This window comes from Melanerpes formicivorus, unplaced genomic scaffold (assembly GCF_026170545.1).
Source record: "Melanerpes formicivorus ecotype bairdi unplaced genomic scaffold, bMelFor1.0.p_v2 SCAF_2, whole genome shotgun sequence".
NCBI classification, from domain to species: Eukaryota; Metazoa; Chordata; class Aves; order Piciformes; family Picidae; genus Melanerpes; species Melanerpes formicivorus.
This window is the reverse complement of record NW_027142354.1, coordinates 28,158,972-28,184,322: the sequence shown is the minus strand read 5'-3', so window position 1 is coordinate 28,184,322 and position 25,351 is coordinate 28,158,972. Positions and strand designations below refer to the sequence as shown.

General features: G+C 41.6%; 1 protein-coding gene across 3 annotated transcripts in view; it reads left to right on the top strand.

Annotated features, from left to right (window-relative positions):
• Positions 1-25,351, top strand: part of PCNX2 (pecanex 2) — a 163,457-nt gene that overhangs the window by 21,137 nt on the left and 116,969 nt on the right. For all 3 annotated transcript variants that reach the window (XM_068154361.1, XM_068154371.1, XM_068154380.1), the window contains exons 6-9: positions 2,978-3,125; positions 3,295-3,440; positions 4,358-4,451; positions 20,055-20,190. In XM_068154361.1, the coding sequence (XP_068010462.1) occupies positions 2,978-3,125; positions 3,295-3,440; positions 4,358-4,451; positions 20,055-20,190 (524 nt within the window). The remainder of the gene's footprint in view (positions 1-2,977; positions 3,126-3,294; positions 3,441-4,357; positions 4,452-20,054; positions 20,191-25,351) is intronic.

Genomic DNA, 25,351 nt, shown 5'->3' with positions numbered 1-25,351 from the left:
CTAGAGAAGAGAAGGCTCTGGTGAGAACTAGTAGTGGCCTTCCAGTACCTGAAGGACAGAGAGAAACTGTTTACAGAGGCCTATGAAACTAGAAAAGAGCAAATTTAGAATTGGATGTTAGGAGCAAGTTCCTTACCATAAGTGTGGTGGAACACTGGAACAGGTTGCCCAGAGAGGTGGTTGAGGCCCCATCCCTGGAGATATTTGAAGTGACATTTAATAGGGCTCTGGGCAACCTGATCTGGTTGAGGATGCTGCTTACTGCAGCAGGAGTTGGACTAGATGACCCTTTGGATGTCCCTTCCAACCTAAACCATTCTATGATTCTATAGCTGTGGTAGGAGGCCAGAGGGTAGGTGCTTTTTCAGCCATCTTTTGTGCTTTTTCAGCCATCTCTAGCTTTTGGAGAGGGTTTTACCTAGCAGCTTGGGCTTTGCCAGCACAATTCTGATGCAAGGAGCGTTTGGAATCATAGGGCCAATTTCATGGCGTGGCACTCCTAGTCTAGATGCCTCTATCTCCATGTAAATTCTGAAGGTGTAAGTCACTTGGAAGAAAGAGTAATAATGAAAACATGTAACGAACCTGTCGTGGTGCACCTTTCCAGTGCTGGAAGTACTTGTCACCGTGATGCTGTCTGATTGGCATATAAAGCCTGTAAGACGCAGTACATTCATGTTTTTCTTATTATGACTCTTTATCACTGCAGGGAGAAGTCTGCAAGGCTTGTGGTTTGGAATGGAAAAGAGAAAGGTGTTTTCTAAAACCACTAGATAATCAAATTAAAAAATCTTTTTAGTGGTTCCAGCCCTAGAGCTAGTTTTGGGCAATATGAGACCAATTAGAGTATTAAACCCACAGTTTCTGATCTCTATCAATTATTCTTACACCTTGAACAGCCCAAGCCTTTAGGAAGGTGATTTCAATTAGGTGTCTGTGGCTGTCACCTCCCTCAGGTACAGTTACATCATTAAGAGGATGCTTCAGTAATACCACAGTTAAATAATGCACAACTTCTGCTTAAAATGGTGTTTAAATCTTTAATTAGGAAAGGAAAAAGTGTGTTCTGCTCCCTTCCCTGCTTTGTTTTTTCTCTTCCCTCCTTCCCCCCTGCCCCCCCCCCTCCGCCCCCCCAATAGAAGAAAGTAGGTCTGGGAGGCATATGGAATTTTGTTTCTGTGCATGACACAAAAGACTAGCCTAAACCAAAATTATACTCACTGTATTTATGGCACAAGAATTTGGGATTCTTGGTCATCATGTACTACAGAAAGAGAGCAGAAGTGTCAAAACACTGCAGTGTTCTGAGATTCTTTTTTTCCCCTCCTCATGGGAGCTGAAGAACAGCACCTGTTCCAAGCAGGAGTCACACAGTGTCTTTATTTTCACTGCCCATTCCCCCGTGCTGCTGGTATCCTGGCTGATGAGCGTCTGGGGGCCCATTGAGACTCTTCAGGCTTGGTGCTGCTTGCTGTGCTTCACATTAAGATTTGAGACACCTGCTGTGTGTGAAAACATGTGGAAGTACAATTAAAGTTGTTCTTACACTTCTGGATCTCCCCCACCCTCCCCACCCAGAAAGTAAGTGTGAAGTGTCTGCAGTTAAAAGTGTCTATGTGCAAGTGTCTGAGACTTCAGAGTATTAGAAGGGGTGTGTTCTGTGAATTGAAACTGCCCTAGAGCTCTCTTAACTCCTGAAGGCAGGCTTATTTGTAGAAGTGTGCTATTAGATCAGCTGACATGGTTGGACAAAAGCAGACAGATAATCTGAAAAATCTGCATATTAAAAAGATTGTTTCCTTTTTAAAATTATATCAGTTGGCCTAATAAAACATACTGTGTGCATCTACAAACCTTAGTTTTCTCCTTAGATCATTGTATTTATGACGCCACTATTTACTGGTGCCTCTTGCCAGTTAGCATGGTAATTGTATTGGTGGGATGTAGAGTTTAACAAACTTTCCATGAGGAGAATTTCCATGTCTTTTTCTTAATGATTAGTTTCCTAAGTCATTTAAACAACAGGTATTGCAAGAAGTCTGGATAAGTACATGTCAATACACCTTATTTAGTGCAAGAAGCTACCAGACTCACTGAAGCATCTCCAACAATCACCACAAACCTGATTTATTTACAGATTTATTTATTTATTTTTGGTTAAAGTATGTAACTGTGACTGCACATAGTGGCAAGGAAATCACTGTCTTAGTTGCACTTTAAAATCCTAGCAGATACTTATTTTTGTTTACAGTCAAAGCACAGTTGCAAAATGCTTCTCTATTCAACATAAATATTAGTAGCTAAAAGATTAGTGCTTGAAAGTCATATGTATATAAGTAAATGATATATATGTGTAGAGAGATAATATGCATATAGTTAGCATTGGTATTCCACATATAGTAGAAATTGGACAAGATCATTGTGTATATTTAAAAATATGTTGTTCAGTATTTTCCAAGCATAGGAAAATCTACTTTGAAATTTAGCCAGTTTGTGCTTTGTCCTGCACCAGGTGTGTGGCTGGTGAGGAAGAGGGATTAGATAGCTATTTCCTTTCCTGTCCAAGAGCTCTATTTCCTTTGAAAGTACTACTTTTCTTTCTGTAAAAGGGGAATGGACCAGTGCTTCTGCTTTTCTGCTGTCAGTGTACAAAGTTTGGGAACAAATTATGGCTCCCAGGGAAGCAACCTCTTACCATTCTAGGTTAGGAACAGATTACTTCCCTTTGAAACAATAGGAGAAGCAAAGCATAAATTTTCTCATTTGTTCTTTGCTTCACTCGGCCTATTCTTGAAACAACCCATTCACACAGCCACCTAGAGTCACAGTGCCTTCTCATCCAGAGATGATTGTAATGGTTTAATCTTTTCCATAAAACTAGTGACTGCTGCAGTATTTTATGCAGTGATTTAGCTTTTATCTTTTAGATGCTCTTGTTCTACAGAGAGTGGCTCCACTTCACTGCCCTGTTTTCCAGATAGCCAGATGACGGAGAGAAAAGAAGAAATGGTGGGAACAGAAAAGCACTGTGAGCAACTTCCTAAACAGGAAAGATCAGATGTACAAAGCCAAGATCGTGCTACTACTAGTCCAGTGCTACCAGAGTCTGCCAAATTTGCAGCACTGTAAGACCAGTTTACTTTACAATTTCGTACTTCAAAGATATGATGTAAGCTGTTTTGTTTCACTGAGTAGAAATGACATAAACTTTTAATTAACCTCTCTTTCTTTTTTGTTTTATTGAGAACAAGAAAAAAGTTCCTTATAGTAGTTTTGAAACATTTTTGTGTCAAGTTACCAGGGCAACAGGCAAAGGCAGATAATCTACCGGGTAACTTCTCAGCAAGACAGTTCTGTCTTGCAAGTAATAAGTGGACCTGAAGCGTCTGTGCAAGATGAGCTGTCAGTGGATGCAATGCATGTATTCATAGATGAAAATGGTGAGTTTCTGTAGCTGGAATAATTATGTTGTGTGAGGAAATTTCTAAGGAAACATTAGATTCCCTAGAAGGACGTTTGTCTGGTCTGTTACCAACTGCATGTTTTTGTGCATGTGAAAGAAAGGCCTTAGTAATTTAAAGGCAGACAAGCAATAGCTTGAGCTTTCAAAGTCTGCCCGCGACATTCACAGTGCATGAAGCTAATTTTCCAAACATCACCCTCTAACAGTGATGCCTAAGCTAAAAGAATACGTCTATCTTTGCAGAATTAACCAACCCCTGTCCCTTCTCCCTGAGGAGGAACTTTGCACTGGCCTGACTAGGCGAAATATTCCTCATTTTTATTGTTTTATTCTTCAGCTAGTTCAGACTGACCTCTCTGATAATGTGGTGATTGCTGTCTTTTGGAGTTGTGTTCTGCTACCCTTTTCAAGAGAATTAATAAGTAACCTGGTCTTGCCCTATGCCTGTGCTTGTTATGCTGCTGCTGTGCACATATTCCTAGAGGCTGAAGCCATGATATATTTCATGCTGGTTTGCCTGAACTCCATGTAGTGCCCTGTGAGGTACTGGCCCTGAAAGGCAGCTGCCCCAAAAGCTGTGCTACTCTTAAAGCTGCCTTTGAAATTAGTGTGGAGCAAGTGCTCATGGTATCTGGGTTTGTGATCCCAGAGGTACTTTGATTTTTCTGCCTTTAAAATTCTCACTAACCTGTATGTTTCTTGTCTCAAGTTTTCAGTTGTTGAAATGTTAATTTGCTTTCTGAAGTCTAATCTAAGCCTAGTGCACTGACTGAAAACTATATTTGTAAATGTGGGGACCTGAAATATATGTTTGGTTTTTTTAAACTTTGTGTGTGAAACAAATAACCGTTATAGTTGAACTGATTTTTTTTTTTTCCTTTGTTTGTTCTGAAGGGGAAATTAGATCCTGTTATTTAAAGGCTGGTTGTCAGAAGGAAGGAAATTTTCGACATCATTTATCAAACTGTGATTGTGTTTCAAATGCTCAGTAAGTAAACCCTTATTTTTAGAAATGTTAGACATTTTCATTGATAGAAGCTGAGAAACTAATTGCACCTGTGAAAGATGCACGTGAAAAGGAATACTGGGGAATAAATTTGCTAACCTCTTGTAGAAATGTCAAAGCACACACTGTGCTAAAACAGGACTGCTTTGTAAGAATATTGATAAAGAGAAGTGAAAAAGAAAATTACAGCTGTCTAATGTTCTTTCATTACTTTCTGGGAATAGCCAAAGTCAAATGTGATCATTACAAATAAGATTGTAAATAAACTCAAGTAAGTGGGACTGTTACCAGCTATTCTTCTAAACTTGTCTAGCTTGCTTCCCATGCCTGTTGGGTCCTTTGTAGATTTTTTTTCTAGTGCTGTGTCAGTATCAGCCAGTAACACTGCTTCCTGAAGGATTCTAGTGGCAGCGTCTTTCACCTTACATGAATGATAGTTTGCCATTCTGAAAGGTACCTGAGCAATTTTCTTCTTTCAAAGTTTTTTTTCAGAGTGATCGACGTAAATCCCATATTCATTACTGTGATCTAAAATCAAATATTTTACTTTGGGGCTATTTCACTCTTGCAGCTGTCTTTGCTTTACCTTGCATAGAATACTCCTTTCCTCCCACGTTGTGTAACTATGAACATGAATCTGTCCTAAATTCAGGAATAGCTTATAGTCCCCTGACATTTATCTGTTGATCTGGTTTTATCAAAAGAAGATCATCTTCCTTCTCATATAAGATGCCCTTCTGAGTCTGCCTTTGCTTGATGCTTATGTGACATCTCCATCTTCCTCTATGTCAAGTTTGTTTGTAGCTTGTGGACCTCTAGGGATGGGAATTTTTTTTTAAGGGTTTTGCTAAATATTAACAAAAGCAAGTACAGATACTCTTTACAGCCCTTTATATGTATTTAACTTCTAAAGATGAACACCTTTGCTGGAAATCTTGGAGTACAGTAGCAGTTAAGACTGGGCAACAGAACATATCATCAAAGAGGAGCGGGTTCTCGGGAGTGTTTCTGTACTGGAGTCAATGCAAGGATAGAACATGAGAGCCTTTCCAAGAACACAGTGGTGTGAAGGAAAGTGCAAAACAGAAGTTCTTATGAAAAACAAGGGAGCATGAAGCTTGTCAAGTTGTCTTTTGCAAGGACAGTTGATATGTTTAGGCCAAAGAGCTTAGTGGAAACTGTTCAGCGAACATCTGTGCATAGATTGAAGGGTAGCACAGGAAGTGAAGGGGTTTTGTTTTTCCTTTATATGTTTGTCATCAAATAATTTTGTATTTAGACAATATGGAACCCTTGTAGCATATAGAAAACAGAGGCAAATCTGCTTTAAAGACAGCTCAGGAATGGGGCATCTTTCCTTTCCCCTACTCCCACCTGCAGCCCTGCACATCACTTATGTCAGGTTAGTTTCATATACATGGTTAAAGACAGACCAAATCGTGACTGTTATTAACAATATTTTTATTACTGAATGGAAAGGCAAATAGAATAAAATAAAACACAAGGCATATTCAGTGATTGCTTCAGCTCAAGATTTTTCTGTCTGTGGAGAACTCTTAACAGAAATTGTCCTGTCCAGGAGGGTGGGCTCTCCTCTGGTGGAGATGTTCCTTGTGCGAGTAGTCTGTACCATCAGGAATGATGCTGTTATGAAAGGATATGAGAAAAGACACATGGAAAGTAACTGAGCTGTCCTTGACTTACCTCCCAGCACATTAGAAAGTTAACTAAGGAGAAGACAATGATTGACAGAACTTTGAGTACTTGAAGTGGCTCAGACAACAGCTTTAGGCTTGGTGCCTGAATGCATTACTGAGACATGCAAATTGGATTTTATGAGGTCAAAGGGTGCAGGAGAAATTAATGTCTGGAGGTTAGAGGTGTCATTCTCCTGGAATAGGAGGGATAGGGTTTTGATCTTGGGGAGCCCAGATTTCAGAATCTGGAAGCAGCTTATGAAGAGCAATAGAAAGGTCAGCAGGAAATGAGTATAAGCTTATTATGATTGCTTTATAGTGTTAAGATTAGGTTACTGATAAAGGGGAAACATTAAACCAAGTTGAGCAGAGGAGTGACTATATGGATGTACATGTACCTTGCCTTTACATGCTCCTCTGTGAGTAGAACTGGTCCAAACAGGGTGATGGCAAGAGGCCTCTTGCTTTGGGGATGTTGTTGGGAGAAGCAGCAGATCGGGGGCAGTGGCATACTAGAAGCTGTGGCACTTCTGGGTAATGCTGCAGCTGACAAATAGGGAAGGAATTTTGACTGGGGGAGGCATGAACTCTGTCTGTTTTGTTGAGAATAATGTGATTGTCTTATGAATTTGCCATAGGTAAATGCCCTTTAACTATGTTATGCGAAACGGGATAAGGTATCTAAATATTACTCAAAAGAAGTCATTAAAGTAAGCCTTGAGGCAGAGTAACTAGTATTTAATGATCTTAAATTCAAATTACAATTTGCTATTTCTCTTTAGTGAGTTCTACTATTGTTTGCTCCAGTAGAAAGTCTTAACTGGTTTGGTATTTTACAACAAATTGTTAGGAACTGAAATGACACTAATATTTCTGTGGCCTGTAAACGTTATCTGCTAGGTGTGGCTTCTGAGCTCCCATTCAGAATTTCTTGTAAATAATGCAAAATCTTGACAATACCTCTGTCAGAGCAGGGATGCTGCGTTAGGGGGCTGGGTGTTAACGAGATTTTGGGGGTGTTTCTTTGGTTTTCATTTTTTGTGTGCTTCTTGCTCTTCCTTTTGCTTGTAAAGGGCTATGCTCACAACAACGGATTACAATGTGCTGGAGGAAGCAATGTCCAAGTCTGAAGGAAGTCTGTGATTTCTTCCTTCAGAGGCTCTCTTACATTGGAAGTGGTACTGTCAGTGGTCCATCACCTCTTTTTGGCTCTGCAGTGCTATGAGATGATCCAATTTCAGTCATAATGTATATTCCACTAGATTCTAATTTTAGTTGTTTGGGGTTTTTGTTGTTGTTGGTTTTTGGTTGTTTGGTTTGGGCTTTTTTGGGGGGAGGGTGATGGGGATTTTTTTTTTTTGGTTGGGTGGGGTTTTTTTTGTGGTTTTTTTTTTTTTTTTTTTTTTTGTGAGGTTTTGTTTGGTTAATTGGTTGGTTTAGTTTTATTGTTTGCATTTTAAACTATGGTACTTGTTCTAAGGACCTGCAGTCCTTATCCTGAAAAATTTGAGAACATCTTCAATATAGCATAAGCAGTCTCATTAATAATTTTGCCTCTAGCCATAAATTGCTTTTTGACAGCCCTCAACAAGGCAAAGTGTAAACTGTTTTCTCAGCTCATGTATTCAGTTAGAAAGCAGTTACAGAAAGACCATCTGAATGTCTTTTGGAGTGAGAAATTTGAAATAGCTTTCTCATCCTGAAAATTACTCTTCTGCTTAATTGTATTAAGGTCCTTACAGCTTTTGTCTCTTACAGTGAATCCTTAGTGCTTTTGTGCTGTGTGTTTTGAATATGTACTTGGCTTCAGGGAAGGCAGATAAGCGTGAGAAAGTTCATGTTTGTGTAAAACAGGTGCCTGGTATAAGCATTTTTTCGCATGGCTAGTTTAACTTCTCACCAAATGGCCACTTGGTGTACATCTCATCTGTATAGAACAGTTACATTTTCAGATTTAAATTCTTCCCATTAGATTTACAAGGCAGAGTAAAACCCAGAATAATCAACAATAATACATCCTTTAAAAAACAAAAGAGTGGAAATAATGTATACATTAAAGCATTTTGAGAGGGATATAGCTGCTTTCTGGGGTCAGGGGAAACAAGCCGGAGTTAAGAAATGTCTTAAAATAAGAAAGTGTTACTGACACTGACAGAAAGCAGACGTTCCCCAGGAACTTCTTTAACGTGAATGTCTCTTGCAGTTAAATAATTGAGTCAGTTGTGATTAGAGGTCGACAACAACACAAAAAACCCCAACAAACAAACAAAGTGTGTGATTTAACTCCAGCCAGCAACTAACCATGACACAGCTTCTTGCCTTGCTGTCCTGCACCCAGTGGGATGGAGGAAAGAATCTAGGGGAGGAAAAAAGACAATCCAAACCACAAAAAAAAAATATTGAAACTCATGGGTTGATACAAAGAAAGTTTTCAATGGGGTAGAAAAGGGGAAAAAATAGTAAGAATTGTGTGGAAATAATGAGAATATCTAAAACAAGTGATGCACAATACAGGTAAACTAACTGATGCCCTATCAATTTCCAAGCAGCAATTCCTGGACAGCTTTCACTCAAATTTACATGCTGGCCATGATGTATGGTATGGAATATTCCTTTAGCCAGTCTGTGTCAGCTGTCCTGGCTGTACCTCCTCACAACTTACCGTGTTCCTTCAGCCTTCTCACTGGCAGACACGGGAAGTTGCAAAGGCCTTGATTTAGTGTGAACACTGCCTAGCAACACCTAAAACATCCATATGTTACCAAGATTATTTATTCTCACACTACATCCAAAATGCTGTACTGAACCAGCTAGTTGCAAGAAAATTGACTCTCCCAGCCAAAACCAAGACACATATAAAGTGGCTCATAAATAGCAGTGAAAGCACAACCCCCTAAAATGACAGTAATTATAATAGTAGGATTTATGATTTTTTGTCTGATCCTGTCTGCAGTACAGAGGCTAATAGGACACTAAAGTACATCAATGTGGATTTATAAATTTATCAACAACCATATGTTCTGTGCACACTTGCTGTATGAGGCTAACATTTTAAAATATTCAATTACTTTTCTAAATGTTTCTTTGCATACTGGGCCTCTTCTTTAGAAGTTTGAGCACTAGAATAGAATAGAATAGACCAGGTTGGAAAAGACCTTCTAATCATGCATATCCATGAAAAACTTTGTCAGTATTTGATATCTCTCAATAATGTAACTGTTCTTAACATGGGTATGAAATAAATATGTCTATCTTTCTAAATGATTTGAATGCAAGCAGTTGATCTATAGGCATCTTGTCCTTTCTGGTTTCACATCTATGAGAAACTTTTTTCAAGTAATGTAAACTGCTGCAGTTTCTTTTCTCAAGTAAAATGCAATGCTGCCTATATCTTACTCTTTTGTTCTGTCCAAAGACAGAAAAAATAAACTTAGAATAAACTTGAGGACACCCCTGTAACATACTTTACTGTTTTGATAGTTTCTGTGTAGTTCTAGCAAAAACGTATTCTACCTTTTTGGTCACGTATAAAATTGTGTTCTTAGAATAAACCAAGAATAAACCAAACCAGGTTGGAAGAGACCTTCAAGATCACTGCGTCCAACCCATCAACCAATCCAACCCACCTAAAAATCTAACCCATGGCACCAAGCACCCCATCAAGTCTCCTCCTGAAAACCTCCAATGATGGCGATTCCACCACCTCCTTGGGCAGCCCATTCCAATGGGCAATCACTCTTTCTGTGTAGAACTTCTTCCTAAAATCCAACCTGAACCTCCCCTGGCGCAGCCTGAGACTGTGTCCTCTTGTTCTGGTACTGGGTGCCTGGGAGAAGAGACCATCATCCGCCTGTCTACAACCTCCCTTCAGGTAGTTGTAGAGAGTGATAAGGTCACCCCTGAGTCTCCTCTTCTCCAGGCTAAGCAATCTCAGCTCCCTCAGCCTCTCCTCATAGGGCTTGTGTTCCAGACTCCTCACCAACTTCGTTTCCCTTCTCTGGACTTTTTCCAGCAAGTCAACATCCTTCCTAAACTGAGGGGCCCAGAACTGGACACAGTACTCGAGGTGTGGCCTAACCAGTGCAGTGTACAGGGGCAGAATGACCTCCCTGCTCCTGCTAGCCACACTGTTCCTGATGCAGGCCAGGATGCCATTGGCCGTCTTAGCTGCCTGGGCTCACTGCAGGCTCATGTTCAGCCTACCATCAACCAGTACCCTCAGGTCCCTCTCTGCCTGGCTGCTCTCCAGCCACTCTGACCCCAGCCTGTAGCACTGCATGGGGTTGTTGTGGCCAATGTGCAGAACCCGGCACTTGGATGTGTTAAATCTCATGCCGTTGGACTCTGCCCATCTGTCCAGCCTGTCGAGGTCCCTCTGCAGAGCCTCTCTACCCTCCAGCAGATCAACTCCTGCCCCCAGCTTGGTGTCGTTAGCAAATTTACTGATGATGGACTCAATGCCCTCATCCAGATCATCAATAAAGATGTTAAAGAGCACAGGGCCCAGCACTGATCCCTTGGGGCACACCACTAGTGACTGGCCGCCAGCTGGATGTGGCACCATTCACCACCACTCTCTGGGCTTGGCCATCCAGCCAGTTCCTAACCCATCGCAGTGTGCTCCTGTCCAAGCCATGGGCTGACAGCTTGGCCAGGAGTTTGCTATGGGGGACAGTGTCAAAGGCCTTGCTGAGGTCCAGGCAGACCACATCCACAGGCCTCCCCACATCCACCAGGCGGGTCACCTGATCATAGCAATGACAGGTATCAAAATATAATACTGTTACATATGAAGTTATTTAAGAACTGGGTATTTTTACATCATAATCTGAAATACTCCAATGATTAAGCATTCAAATTGCTTGTTCTTTCTGCTTTTCTATGCTATGAAAGCATTTGGCCGTTTATGTTTCTGTCAAATAATACTTTGAGTTTTAGTGAATGTGATTTATAAAAGTAATGTTTGTAATATTGAGCTATTTTCTTACTCCTATGCTAAAGTCCTGAGAAGAAAATCATATTTAAACTCTCAGTTCTGTGCTGGTGGTTGTCATTATTCATATGTAATTGATTTTAAAGAGATAGAGTTGATGTCTTCAGAATAGTCCCAAGTTTTTACCAACAGTGATTCAACTTTGTGATGCAAAACACATTTGATTTATTTAAATGCACATATAGACTTAAGTGCTGGACTTCTTTCTAGAGTTTATTCATTTGTCTGGTGACAGTAGCTGTAAATTACATCAGCAAGCTACTGTGCTGCATGTGTGTGATAGTAGCTGGAGTTTAAAATGAGTATGTAAGATAGGCCGCAGAAATGGATGTATGGCATACAGCTGATATATTTGAGAAATGGAGCAGAAAGAATGATTGCTGAGCTTTGAGGGAAAAAACAACCAACCAAACATTTTTATGTCTTAGCTGCCAGTTTTCCTACCTGCTAAGTGACACTCAGGATTTCACTTGAAATTGATTATGTAGGTACACACTTTACATGCTGTATACTTATAAACATTAATTATTCTCATTTGAGCCTTCTGCTGCTTTCTTGGTCTTTTATATATGTAATTATTAAAAGACTATAATCTATGCATGTTTTGGAATTAGGTATGTTTTAGTATTACATGTGGTTCATCAATACCAGTACAATTTGTGGATTCATTGCATTCCAATGTTCTGTCTGAACAGTTAGTCCTCTTAAACGCCTTACTTTGTTTTTTAGATGGGGCTTTGACACGTACACTGAACTTCTAAGAAGCTAAGTTTTAGTTTGAGTCCAAAACACTTTGCAGGACAGGTAGATAACTTCATTAAAAAAAAAAAAAAGCTTCATTTTTGTTTGTTTGTCTGAGATTTTTTTTTTTTTTTAATCAACAGCAAAGCAAATAGATTAAAAAGAAGCAGTTGCAGCAAAATAATGACTAAGTACTAAGAAAATAATTTAAGTTACCTGCCAGTACAGCTGCAGAGTGCTAGTCTTTCTGGGCCCTAGGCAAAAGAACGAACTTTAGATTGGTGATTTAAATTATTTGATCTACATTCACATCCCTGAATAAGCTGCTTGAGTGCATTACGCTATATGAATGCCTTAGTGCTACTGTGTCTCCAGTCTAAAACCCATTAATACTTTAGTATGCTCACTGCTGGAAAATTCCCTGAACCTTTGAGGTTTATTTCTCATAGGAGAAAGCAGACTTAAGTAGATTAGTGTTTCAAAAAAGCCATTTTAGAATGATAAAGCACTGTATCTCTGAGTCATCTTTATATTTCTCAACAAGGTGGCCCAAATAACGAAGATCATCAATGGATCTGTTATTAGGCTGCTGTCTTAAGGATTCTGTAAAGCTGTTGACAGGTTGTGCATCTCTGTAGAAGAACACATTTTGAAATGGATGCTGCAAATATAGTTATTTTCTAAACTCAGTGATTTCTGATGAGCTGGTCACCTCAGCATAGTGCTGCTTGAACACATAAATAAGCTGAAACGTTTGAATTATGATGAAGCCATGGATTTCTCTGAAAAGCATGCTTTCCAGGCTTCGTAATTTCCTGCTGGTTTGCTCGGGCAAGAGGAAACCCTTGTTACCTTGGCCACTTACAATCCTTTCCATATTTGTAGGATTACCTCCTCTTACACTCTGTGAATGCAGAACGTTTTCTACAGTATGAGACTGAGATTGGAGGGGACCATCGTGCCACATGATGGCAGCAAAATCCTGCTCATGACTAAGCTTCGTTAGTGCTTTAGCTTTTGGGACTGGGTTTTCTCTCCCACCATTTCATAAGGAGAGCTAAAAGGGATGTTTTAAAAGATTAGACCTAATGGAACCATGGTTGCTGTAATGCATTAACTCCAGTAAAGCTGTATCTCCTCAAAATGCATCCTATAGTTTGTTAGCTAGAACATGCTTATTGTTTTTTAAGTTGTTAGTATCATAGAATGGTAGGGGTCATTTTCTCTGCTCTGAAATGCATGTTATCAATTTACATGCTTGTTATCTAAATAAAATCTGAATACAGAGATGCAAGGGTGTGCTGAGTGGATCTCATTCTTGCAACACCTAAGTAAGAAGGCATGCATCATTTCTTGCCTTTCTTGTCTTTGTACTGCCTGCAGCACTTGTGGTAATATGCTCCATAAGGTTTTTCTGTCCATAAAGAGTATTAGATTTAATGAACTTAATCTGTGCTACTGCTCGGTTCATAATCCATTGCAAAACTTCAACAGTGATCTCGTCTATTTTTCTGTCTGTTCTGTCAGTAAACCAGTATACCTGGCCTTGACATTCTCTAAACTATGCTATTTTATCTTATTATTGTTGGAGGTGGGTTTTTTGCTAGTTAAAATGTGCCCCAAATCATCCCCAAATCCTTCTGCATGGGTAGCAAAATGTGAACCAGATTTAAGCGGCCTGTCAAGTTAGCTTGAGCTCACCTCAGCAGTAATCACTAAGGAGAGTTAACATATGTGTTCTGAATTAGTAGTACTCTTTCTGAAACTGTTCTTTCAAAAAATGAGAAGCTTTTTTTCCTTTTCATCTTTTTGACGTGTTTGCTGTGATCAAGTTTGTCACATCGTTATCCAATCTTAATGCTGGTCTCACTTTTGCTTATTTCGGTTTTCTTACATACTTTTAAGTTACATTTTAATTTAAATCTGGTTATTTTGTAGTACAATCTGGAATTGTAAATCATGTCCTGCTGAAAAAGCAGCAATATCTGCAACTAGTGGATTTAATCTCAATCCTGAATTGTGCAGTTTCTGTTGTCAGGTAAATGCTGGCAGCTTTGCACTGAAGACTTGATTAACAATGAGTAGAAATAGATGGAATTTTGTTGAGTATTACAAATTACTCAGCTATGTTATTTATTATTTATTATATATTTGTTACATGCTGCTAGACTTTGTAATGACCCAGACAACTACCTGAACACATCTATTCTGATCTTTCTGGCTTTAAGCACATGAAGGCCACTAAGAGGAAGGTGATGTTTTACTGTGACTGCTGTAGACCAGGCTGGATGAGGCTCTGCTGGCCTCCCATGGCAGGGGGATTGGAACTAGATGATCCTTGTGGTCCCTTCCAACCCTGACTGATTCTATGATTCTGTGATTTCTTGTCCTTTCTCCCATATGCAAGTTAAAATGAAACTTAGCCAAGACCTACAAAAATACAATATTAATGGAGAATTCTTTGTGGTGAGCCTGTAAAATGATCTTACCTTGAGATGTGTTCAGGCTCCAGACTAGTTAATCCTTAATGAAGGGACTGTTTTATAGTTGAATGGCTTGGGCCAAATTGTCAGTGGTGTAGGGCAACTATCACAGACTAATCAGAGGGAAAAGGAAGGTTTTTCTAGTGTTCTGTGGGTATACTAAAACATTCTCACTGTTGTATGATTGCTCAGCTAGTTTATGTTGACTCACTGTTCTTACAAAAACTGAGTTATGAGCCAGGAAATTTTTTTTTCCAACTTAACCAGTTACCAGTAGAGGGTGCTGTGTATCTTTTGCATTTGATCTGCAGCGGTTGCGTTTATCAAAGATATTTTTAGTTAATAATTTATTATTCAAAATTTAGTTCAATTATACCTTTGCTTACATTAGCAGTGCAGTTTACTGTAGTAGATCTTGATAACATTAATTTGATTCTGCAAATGAACAGATTTTCTGTTTAGCAAGATTCCCTGCTACACTGCAAACAGCTCTGTTATAATGGTTTTATGATTAGAGAGTGTTTGCTCCTATTTATATACGGTAATAAATTTATGGAATCTAGTTTATGGGCTTACAAAAACACAAACACCACCACCGCATTTCTTACTGATATTTGCAGTCAGTGTGATAACAGTGTCATCGGGTGAGATGTACAGCTTCCTGTAGCTGCGCAAGCAGTTCAGCACCTGGCATGCAGCAAGTGAATGTCAGAAGGAGGTTGTGTGGAAAATAGGTTTGAGGAAGAAATAAAAAATGAACAGGAGCTGAGGGCGACTAGAGATGAGAAAAGAATAAGAAGATACAGAGAAATGAGGCTGATGAATAAAAAGCATAGGAGGCAGATGAAGACCAGATGACGGCTTCTGATTTTGGAATTGTTGCTTTGCTGTCTCTGCCTTTTCTAGTGTCTCTGCCCTAAGTGCCTTTGCAGGCCTACAAATTTTTCAGCCTTTTCACCAGTCTCAGCTGCTTGCAAACTGTTCTGCTGTTGCTGACAGGTAGAGCTATTATTTTTTTCGGTAAAGATAAAACAGGCTGTGGAATCTTCTGGCTTTTCAAGTTATTTTCAAGTCTAATATGAGATGATTTGATCTATTAAATTTATTCTTGGAAGACCTCTTATGAGTACGAGAATTTTGACTCCTGAGAACAGAGTATCAGGGGAATATCTTGACCTGTGGATCTGTCATCCATTGTTGGCAAACATGGGATAAAAGACATCATGCAAATTATAATTACTCTTGACTCCAGCTGGCTTTTGTAGAAAGACAGCTTAAAATGTGGAAAGTTGTTGGAGATTAACTCTTCCTTCAGGAAGATATGAGTAGCAACTGTCTATGCCTCTGCTGTTTTGTCAGGTTGCTTTTCAGGATGTGCTTATCTTTTTTCTGCTGTGAACAGGGAGTCCCAGGGTTGCACCCAAAATGACAAGGAACAGGACAATTCATCCTGACAGGAAGAAAGGGAAGGGAGGGAAAAAAATCCATTGCCATCCTTCAAGCTGAAGAAGGTCACCCTTGAGTAGGGCACTTCACAATATGCAAAAGGCATAGCTGACCTCTGTAGTCCTTATCTGTAGCAATATTCCTCCTGGGATGTATTCCTCTAGACTTTATAGTATCAGAATTGTTTGAATTGGAAAGGAGCTTTAAGATCATTGAGTTTGACCAGTGTCTTAACTACCAAGTCTGGTGCTAAACCATGTCCCTTAGCACCACATCTCTGTGTCTTTTAAGCAACTCCAGAGATTGTGATTCAACCACCTCCCTGGGGTGGGAGGGGGAAAACTTTCCAGTATTTCAGAACCCTTTCAGTGAAGGCCTTTCTTCAAATATCTAACCTAAACCTCCCAAGGTGCAACTTGAGGTTATTTCCTCTTCTCCTATCACTTGATACTAGGGAAAAGAGACCAACACCCACCTCACTACAGTCTCCTTTCAGGGAGTTATTAAGAGGGATAAGGTCTCCCTTCCGCCTCCTTTTCTCCAGACTATGTAACCCCAGTTTAGAATAGAATAAGAATAGAATAAACCAAACCAGGTTGGGAGAGACCTTCAAGATCATCGCGTCCAACCCATCAACCAATCCAACCCACCTAAACAACTAACCCATGGCACCAAGCACCCCATCAAGTCTCCTCCTGAAAACCTCCAATGACGGCGACTCCACCACCTCCCCGGGCAGCCCATTCCAATGGGCAATCACTCTCTCTGTATAGAACTGCTTCCTAACATCCAACCTAAACCTCCCCTGGCGCAGCGTGAGACTGTGTCCTCTTGTTCTGGTACTGGCTGCCTGGGAGAAGAGACCATCATCCGCCTGTCTACAACCTCCCTTCAGGTAGTTGTAGAGAGTGATAAGGTCACCCCTGAGTCTCCTCTTCTCCAGGCTGAGCAATCCCAGCTCCCTCAGTCTTTCCTCATAGGGCTTGTGTTCCAAACCCCTCACCAACTTCGTTGCCCTTCTCTGGACTTGTTCCAGCAAGTCAACCTCCTTCCTAAACTGAGGGGCCCAGAACTGGACACAGTACTCGAGGTGTGGCCTAACCAGTGCAGTGTACAGGGGCAGAATGACCTCCCTGCTCCTGCTGGCCACACTGTTCCTGATGCAGGCCAGGATGCCATTGGCCCTCTTGGCTGCCTGGGCACACTGCAGGCTCATGTTCAGCCTACCATCAACCAGTACCCCCACGTCCCTCTCTGCCTGGCTTCTCTCCAGCCACTCTGACCCCAGCCTGTATCTCTGCATGGGGTTGCTGTGGCCAATGTGCAGAACCCAGCTCTTGGATGTGTTAAATCTCATGTCGTTGGATTCTGCCCATCTGTCCTGCCTGTTGAGGTCTCTCTGCAGAGCCTCTCTACCCTCCAGCAGATCAACTCCTGCCCCCAGCTTGGTGTCGTCAGCAAATTTACTGATGATAGACTCAATGCCCTCATCCAGATCATCAGTAAAGATGTTAAGGAGCATGGGGCCCAGCACTGATCCCTGGGGGATCAATTCTCTCAGCCACTCCTCATAAGACTTGTTCTCCAGATCCTTCACCAGCTTTGTTGCTTTTTTCTGGACATTCTCCAGCACCTCAAGGTCTGTCTTGTAGCAAGTGGTCCAAAATTGAACCCAGTGCTCAAGTGTGACCTCAGTAATTCGAAGTACAGGGGCACAATCATTTCTCTGGTTGTACTGTTCACACTGTTGCTGATTCAAGCCATGGTGCTGTTGGCCTTCTTGGCTACCTTTGCACACTGTTGGCCCATGTTCAGCTGATGGTTGATCAACACCCCCAAGGCTTTCTCTGCCAGGCAGCTTTCTAGCCACTCTGTCCCAAGCCTGTAACATTGCATGGGGTTGTTGTGACCCAAGTGCAGGACCTGGCACTTGGACTTGTTAAAACTCATAGCATTGACCTTGGGTTTGACCCACCGTGTCCTGATCTTTCTGTAGAGCCTTCCTACACTCAAGCAGATCAGCACTCCCTCCCAGCTTAGTGTCATCTGCAGACATACTGGGGGTGCACTAAATTCCCTCATCCAGATAAAGATAGTAAAGAGAACTAGCCCCCAAACTGAGTCTTGGGGAACACCACTAGTGACTGGCTTCCAACTGGATTTAACTCTGTTCACCACCACTTTTTGGGCCTGACCATGCAGCCAGTTTTTTACTCATCAAAGCTTCCACTCATCCAAGCCATGAACAGCCACTTTCTTCAAGAAGATACTGTGGGAGACAATGTCAAATGCTTTATTAAAGTCCAGGTAAAAGCATCCAGAGCCTTTCCCTTATCCACTAAGCAGGTCACTTTGTCATAGAAAGAGATCAGGTTCATCAAGCAGGACCTTCATGAACCTGTGCTGACTGGGTCTAATCACCTGTTTCCCTCCCCATGCTGTGTAATGGCACTTAAGATGCCTTCCTGCCTTTCTTCCTTGCCTGCCTGCATCTTTTGATTGAGATTTGTGTTCTTGGATCTTTTCCCATCTCTTCTGTACTCTTTTGTGATTGACTGCTGACAAGGTGCTAAATGAACCACAAAGGAGATGCTTTCTAATGGAGTGTTGCCTTGTGGCTGGAACATCAAGTAGGTTCTGTTGAACCAAGCCCTCATTTCCTTGTACTGCTCAAGGGTGAACATGGCAATAGTCTTGACTGGAGCAGATCACCTTTTTGCTTGTAGCAGGAGGAGTTGGAAGCACAAGGGAATCCATTAGGTCAGGAACATGGGGTGCTCTTATTTCTACTCAGCAAATAGCTCTGCCGGAGTGGCACATGGTGAATATCAGGTCTGGGATCCACACCTGATAGTGATCAAGGCTTTTTAAAAACTAAGCTACCTGACAGGATGACTGCTCTGGAGACATCTCAAGGCTGCTGATGTTCTTGTTGGTCCAGGTAGAGCTAGTGGGTCCTGAAGGGGAAGTGAGGGTGTGCGCATTTCAAGCTGTTAGTGTGACTCCAGCCCTGCTTTTAAATAATCCAGACACTGAAGCTTATCCCAACACAGACCTGGCCACTCCAACTTAAGTTACCAGCTAGTGATTGCAGCACAGCCATAATTTTAAAGCCCCTTTCGTTCAGCTTAACAGGGGTTATGTGCCAGGCTTTGGGAATTGGTACCCAAATGCACGGAGAATTGAGTGAACTAAAACTAATGAGTTTTATTATTTGCTTTGCCACAGGCTTCTTGGCTGACTGTAGGAAGACTGCTATAGTTTCTTCCTGGTTATCTTTCATTTATGGAAGATAGAATAGCTATTGACTGCCTTGCATGAGAACTGAGGTGCATTCACCTCATGCATATATGATAGTAGTAAAAGCCCAAGGCAGGCATCAGGGTTATGAGCAGATCAGGGTACCTATTGTATAAACCCCATTTAGTAGAGATTAAGCAAGAAGTATCCAAAATAGTTTTCCCCAAGTAACAATTATTTCAGTATAGCTCTTGCTGGGACCCAGTCAGTCATGTCACGATAGCACACTTTTTCTGCAACCCGACAGGTACTGGTGCTGTAAGTGCAGATTTCCTCAAGTAAACTGTTCAAGTGCTGTGTCCCAGCAGTAGATGAGGGTCAGGGTAGGGAAGAAATAGTATCTTCCTTAGGACCCTCCCAGGGTGATCTTATGCACAGTATGGGAAATAGCTGAGCTAGCATTATGTGAATTAGCTCATGTGTTGTCTTCTCACTAGGACAGAAGGAAATTCTTGTGGCCTGAATTCTCAGTAGGGTAAATTAATATTCACTGAATGCAGTATAGGTGAGACCAGACTAGCTTGGTATCTGAGTGAGCTTGTTTGAAAATTAATCCAGGATCTCTGTGGTAGCTACCCTGCAGTATTCCTCTGTAGATATACAGCTCTTAACCTGAATTGTTGTCAGTGGACAGAAAAAGACACTTCTGAAGCATGAGTCATTGTAGATGCTCATCTCACAATGAGAAAATTCATGATACAGAAGTACCTGTTTCTCTGAGGTGGATGTAGTAGACTGTGATCTAAATTTGAGCATGAGCTGCTTTGTGGGCCTAGGCTAGATATTGGATAGGGAGAAGGAAGGCTCCATGCCCTGTGAGCCAAGCAGTAATGTCATTTCAGGCTTCCTTATGTAATGTTTCTATAATACTAGGAAAATACTGCTCCTTAAAACAGTCTGTTTGCTCTCTTCCCTCTGTACACAGTGAAATACAGTTCAGCTCTTCTAGTACTACCACTTCAGAGAGCCAAGAGCCTTCTTCTGGGGATCAAGCTGCAAGTGCACTTCAGCAGCAGCTCCTACTGATGGTGGCACGAAGGACCCTTTCAGAAAGCCCACGGGTACATTTCAATGTCTCAGTTTCTAGCATTTTGATAAGCTGCTTTAGAAACAAATGCTGCAGGCTTATTCCTCCCATGGTTTTGTTGACTCTCTATAATACTTTGTCTGGTATTGCTCATCTGGGAGAAGATTTATTTTCTGTTTCTGGCTGCAATTAAACTGCTTTCTACTGACATTGAGTTGTGTCCTAGGGAAGTATACATATACCTCCTCACCTAAAAAGTTGATCTCCTGTCTTATTTGAAAGAAAGCAGATACAGCTGTTAAGGTTTTAGACACACCACTAGATTTTAATAGTATGGAGGTTTTGTTTCAGATTTGTTACAGTCCTAAAACCTCATGTCTGCTTTCACTTTCCTGAATTGGGCAACCAGACTTCTGGATGTCTGTTATGAGATGTCAAAGCAACCTCTTCAATGCATCTGGTAAAAGAAAAAGGTGCTCAAAATTCAGTTTGTATGGATATGTTTGAACCTCACAGTGTTTGGGGTCTGTGATCAATGACTTAAGGCTGTAATCTGAGTTTACAATTTCTTTTATGATAGCTTCAACCTTCTCTTTTCTTCCATGGTAAATTCTAGCTTGATATTTATGAATAACCTGAAAATGCCACTTCATTATCTTTCAGCTCAGGTGTTGTACAGAAACTTATAGCTAAAATCAACTTCTGTAATGGAACTATTTTAAAATTAAAAGAAAGAAAATTGTCCTGAATTGTTAATTTCAGATTGGGACAGAGACTTCCATCAGATGTTTTCCAGATATTTGTAATCTTGGAAACTGCCTGTAAACCAGAAAACAATTATCTTTATTCTTTCCCCTCTCTCCCTCTTTCTCCCTCTTTTCTCTTCTGGGAAAACTGCACCAATAAGAATTCAGACACCATTTCTCAAGTTTGTAACCAGGCCAGTCAGTAATTTCAGGACTTCCTGGTTTCTGATTATTTATTTGTTTTTCTTTTTATTAAAAAACACAAAATCCTGAGCCTATGGAAGTCAGGAAAAGTTTTGTCATTGATTTCAATGAAGCTAAGATTTCAAGATGTCTCTGACACCATATAAATTTATGAAGTGAATTTTTGAGACCTTTTTGGTGGGAGGCACAATTAGACTTAGTGACTTGCTCAGGGCTAGTCAGAGAGTTTCCCAAGTGCAGCTCCAGAATCTGACTAAAGCCCAAGTACTGCAACCCTCATGTAATGGACTTCATCCAAACATTGCAGTTCCTCAGGAGCCAAAACGTTCACTTAAGTACTCACTTAAATACAAATTAAGCTGTTCTGAGAGCCAAACAACTAGATCCTCAAGTGATTTTAATGGATTCTGTGCCTCCATTTATTTTATTTATTTATTTTTATTACTTGTTTGTAGTGGACAATCTAGGTTAGGTGAATGAAGTTGATGATTTAAGTTGATTGTATTTCACATTACTTTGTCTGGAAATAGGACCCAGGAGAAGCTGTGCCAGTATTAGCAACTGTAATATTTTAAAATAGATTTTTTTTTTTCTTTAAAAATGCCCCAGTTCTATATTTAAGTTTTTTAAATGATGATAGAAATATTAAAATTTGAGGTACCTAAACAATTTTTATATTTTAAAATCAGCTTGCTGAAAGGATTGCAGTCAGTCTCATAGCTTCTAAATTGCTGGAAATTGTTAATAAATGAAAGAATGCAAACCAGCCCAGCATCCCTTACATGTCTAAATGCTCAAACACAATTGAGTTACTGTCTTGTGCTGATGATGGCTGAGCTATGTTGCACTGTGTGGGTGCACACTTTTAGTCAATTGTAGGCATGAGATAAATACATGAACTTGATTTTTTTTTTTTCTCCCAAAGCTTAAGCTAGCCTGTTTAACCTCCTGTTTGCCAGCAACCTGAGGATGTCAAGGAGTTGGCTCACAGCTAACACACCATAATACACTGTCACATATAACTTATGTGTAAAATTCCTTTTCCTGGGTAGCAATGATTAGAAATTAATCAGAGAGAAAACCTAACAATTTCTTTGTGCAGGTGGACGGGTCATTTAAAAACCTGTGTATTGCTAACAGTTAGAGTTCAAGAATGTTATCAATTACTCCACACAGATCTCCTTCTCAGTTTAGAAAAGTTAATCTAACATGAATAATTTGCATGTAGATGTTGCCTAGAGTTCCATAACATATGTATTTATTGTCTAATTAATTATATTTAACAATAAAGGGTGTAGAAGAAGGTTGAAAGCCACTAGACTTTACAGTGATTAGAAATCGCAATTCTTGAAAGAAAAAGAAGTGATTTTGACACCCCCCTGCTAAAAATAATATATTGGTGTACCTTGGATAGAAATCACCTCTCTGCAGAGGTTTTTTGTTCTAGTTCTGTTGTCTAGCTTTGCAGGCTTGGATGATAGTCTGTTGGTTTCTGCAAGTGTTGGTGAAGGAGCACAAGCTGTAGAGTAGTAGGGAATCTGAAATGCTCTAGTTCAAACTGACCCATAAAGGCCTTGGGCTCTGATGAAAGCAATACTTAAAAGGAAAGATTTATGAGTGTGATGGTAATGTTAGGGACTTTTAAACTAGTGATATTTATGCTGTTTGTGCTTGTTTGCAATTTTTATGTGGGTTTTTTTTTCCTTCTCTTGCTATTCTTGAGGATGCATATCTGGTGTGGCATTAGAAGCACCTCGGGAAAGACAAACAAAGCTATATATATATAGGAAGGATAGGCAGGGAAGGAGAGGAGGAGGTGTTGCCCTCTATGTCAATAGCCAGCTGGAATCAGTGGAGCTCCACCTGGGGAGGGATGATAAGCTAGTTGAGAGTGTATGGGTCAAAATTAAAGGCAGGACAGGGGAAGAAGATATTACTGTGGGGGTCTCCTACAGGCCACCTGACCAGCAGATCCAAGCAGATGAGGCCCTCCATAGGCAAATAGAAGCAGCTTCCAGGTCACAAGCCCTGGTCCTCATGGGTGATTTCAACCACCCGGACATCTGCTGGAGGGACAACACAGCAAGGCACCAGCAATCCAGGATGTTCCTGGACTGCATAGAAGACAACTTCCTCCTCCAAATGGTGGAGGAACCAACAAGAAATGGTGCTATGCTGGACCTTGTTCTCACCAACAGGGAAGGGCTGGTAAGCAATGTGAGGCTCATAGACGGCCTTGGCTGCAGTGACCATGAAGCAGTTGAATTTAACATCCTCAGGGCAATCAGGAGGAAGTATTCCAAGCTCACGACCCTAGACTTTAGGTGTGCAGATTTTGATCACTTCAGGGATCTGATAGCCAAAGTGTCGTGGGACAAAGCCCTGGAGGGAAGAGGGACCCAGGACAGCTGGTCAGTATTCAAGGACCACCTCCTCTGTGTCCAGGAGCTCTGTGTACCAACAAAGAGAAAAGCAGGTAAGAATGCTAGGAGGCCTGCCTGGATGGGCAAGGAGCTACTGGACACACTATTACTTAAAAGGAAACTCTACAGGAAGTGGAGGGAAGGACAGGTAGAACAGGGGGAATACAAGGAAGCTGCCCGAGCAGCAAGAGTCCTGGTCAGGAAAGCCAAAGCAGAGTTTGAGTTGAATCTAGCCAGGGAGATTAAAGGGAATACTAAGAACTTTTACAGGTATATTAATGGGAAGAAGAAGACTAGGGAAGGTGTGGGCCCCCTCAGAAAAGAAAATGGTGACATGGTCACCTGTGATGAGGAAAAGGCTGAGGTACTTAATAACTTCTTTACCTCAGTCTTCACTGCAAGGGCCTCTAGCCACACTCCTGATGTTATGGAAGTCAAAGCCAGGGACAGGGAGGAAGAACTGCCCATTGTAAGTGCAGATCAGGTTCGTGATCATCTGAAGAACCTGAAAGTGTTCAAGTCCATGGGATCCGACGGGTTACACCCACGGGTGCTGAGAGAACTGGCAGATGAGGTTGCTAAACCCCTCTCTATTATATTTCAAAAGTCCTGGCAGTCTGGTGAAGTCCCCACAGACTGGAAAAGGGGAAACATTGCCCCCATCTTCAAAAAGGGCAAGAAGGAGGAACCAGGGAACTACAGGCCAGTCAGTCTCACCTCTGTGCCTGGAAAGATCATGGAACAGATCCTCCTGGAGTCACTACTCGCTCAAAAGAATAGTGAAGAGGTGATTGGGAACAGTCAGCATGGCTTTGCCAAGGGCAAATCCTGCCTGACCAACCTGGTGGCCTTCTATGAGCAGGTGACAAAATTAATAGATGAGGGGTGAGCAACTGATGTCATTTACCTGGATCTGAGCAAAGCCTTCGACACTGTCCCGCACCACATCCTGGTCTCCAAACTGGTGACACATGGGTTTGATTGGTGGACCACTAGATGGATAAGGAACTGGCTTGATGGCCGCACCCAAAGAGTGGCTGTCAATGGCTCCATGTCCCAGTGGAGGCCAGTGACAAGTGGAGTCCCTCAGGGATCAGTCCTGGGACCTATCTTATTCAACATCTTTGTGGGGGACATGGACAGTGGCATTGAGTGCACCCTCAGCAAGTTTGCTGATGACACCAAGCTGTGTGGTGCAGCAGACACGCTGGAGGGAAGGGAGGCCATCCAGAGGGACCTTGACAGGCTGGAGAGGTGGGCACAGGCCAACCTCATGAAGTTCAATAAGAGCAAGTGCAGGGTCCTGCATCTGGGTCGAGGCAATCCCAGGCACAAATACAGGCTAGGCAGTGACTGGCTGGAGGATAGCCCTGAGGAGAGAGACTTGGGGGTGCTGGTGGACAAAAAGCTCAACATGAGCTCTCAGTGTGCACTTGCAGCCCGCAAAGCCAATCAGATCCTGGGCTGCATCAGGAGAAGTGTGGCTAGCAGGTCGAGGGAGGTGATCCTCCCCCTCTACTCAGCCCTGGTGAGACCCCACCTGGAGTACTGTGTCCAGTTCTGGAGCCCCTATTACAAGAGGGATGTGGAGGTGCTGGAACGTGTCCAGAGAAGGGCCACGAGGATGATCAGAGGGCTGGAGCACCTCTCCTATGAGGGCAGACTGAAGGAGTTGGGGCTGTTCAGTCTGCAGAAGAGAAGGCTCCGAGGTGACCTAATTGTCGCCTTCCAGTATCTGAAGGGGGCCTACAGGAAGGCAGGGGAAGGACTTCTCAGGATATCAGGTAGTGATAGGACTAGGGGGAATGGAATGAAGCTGGAG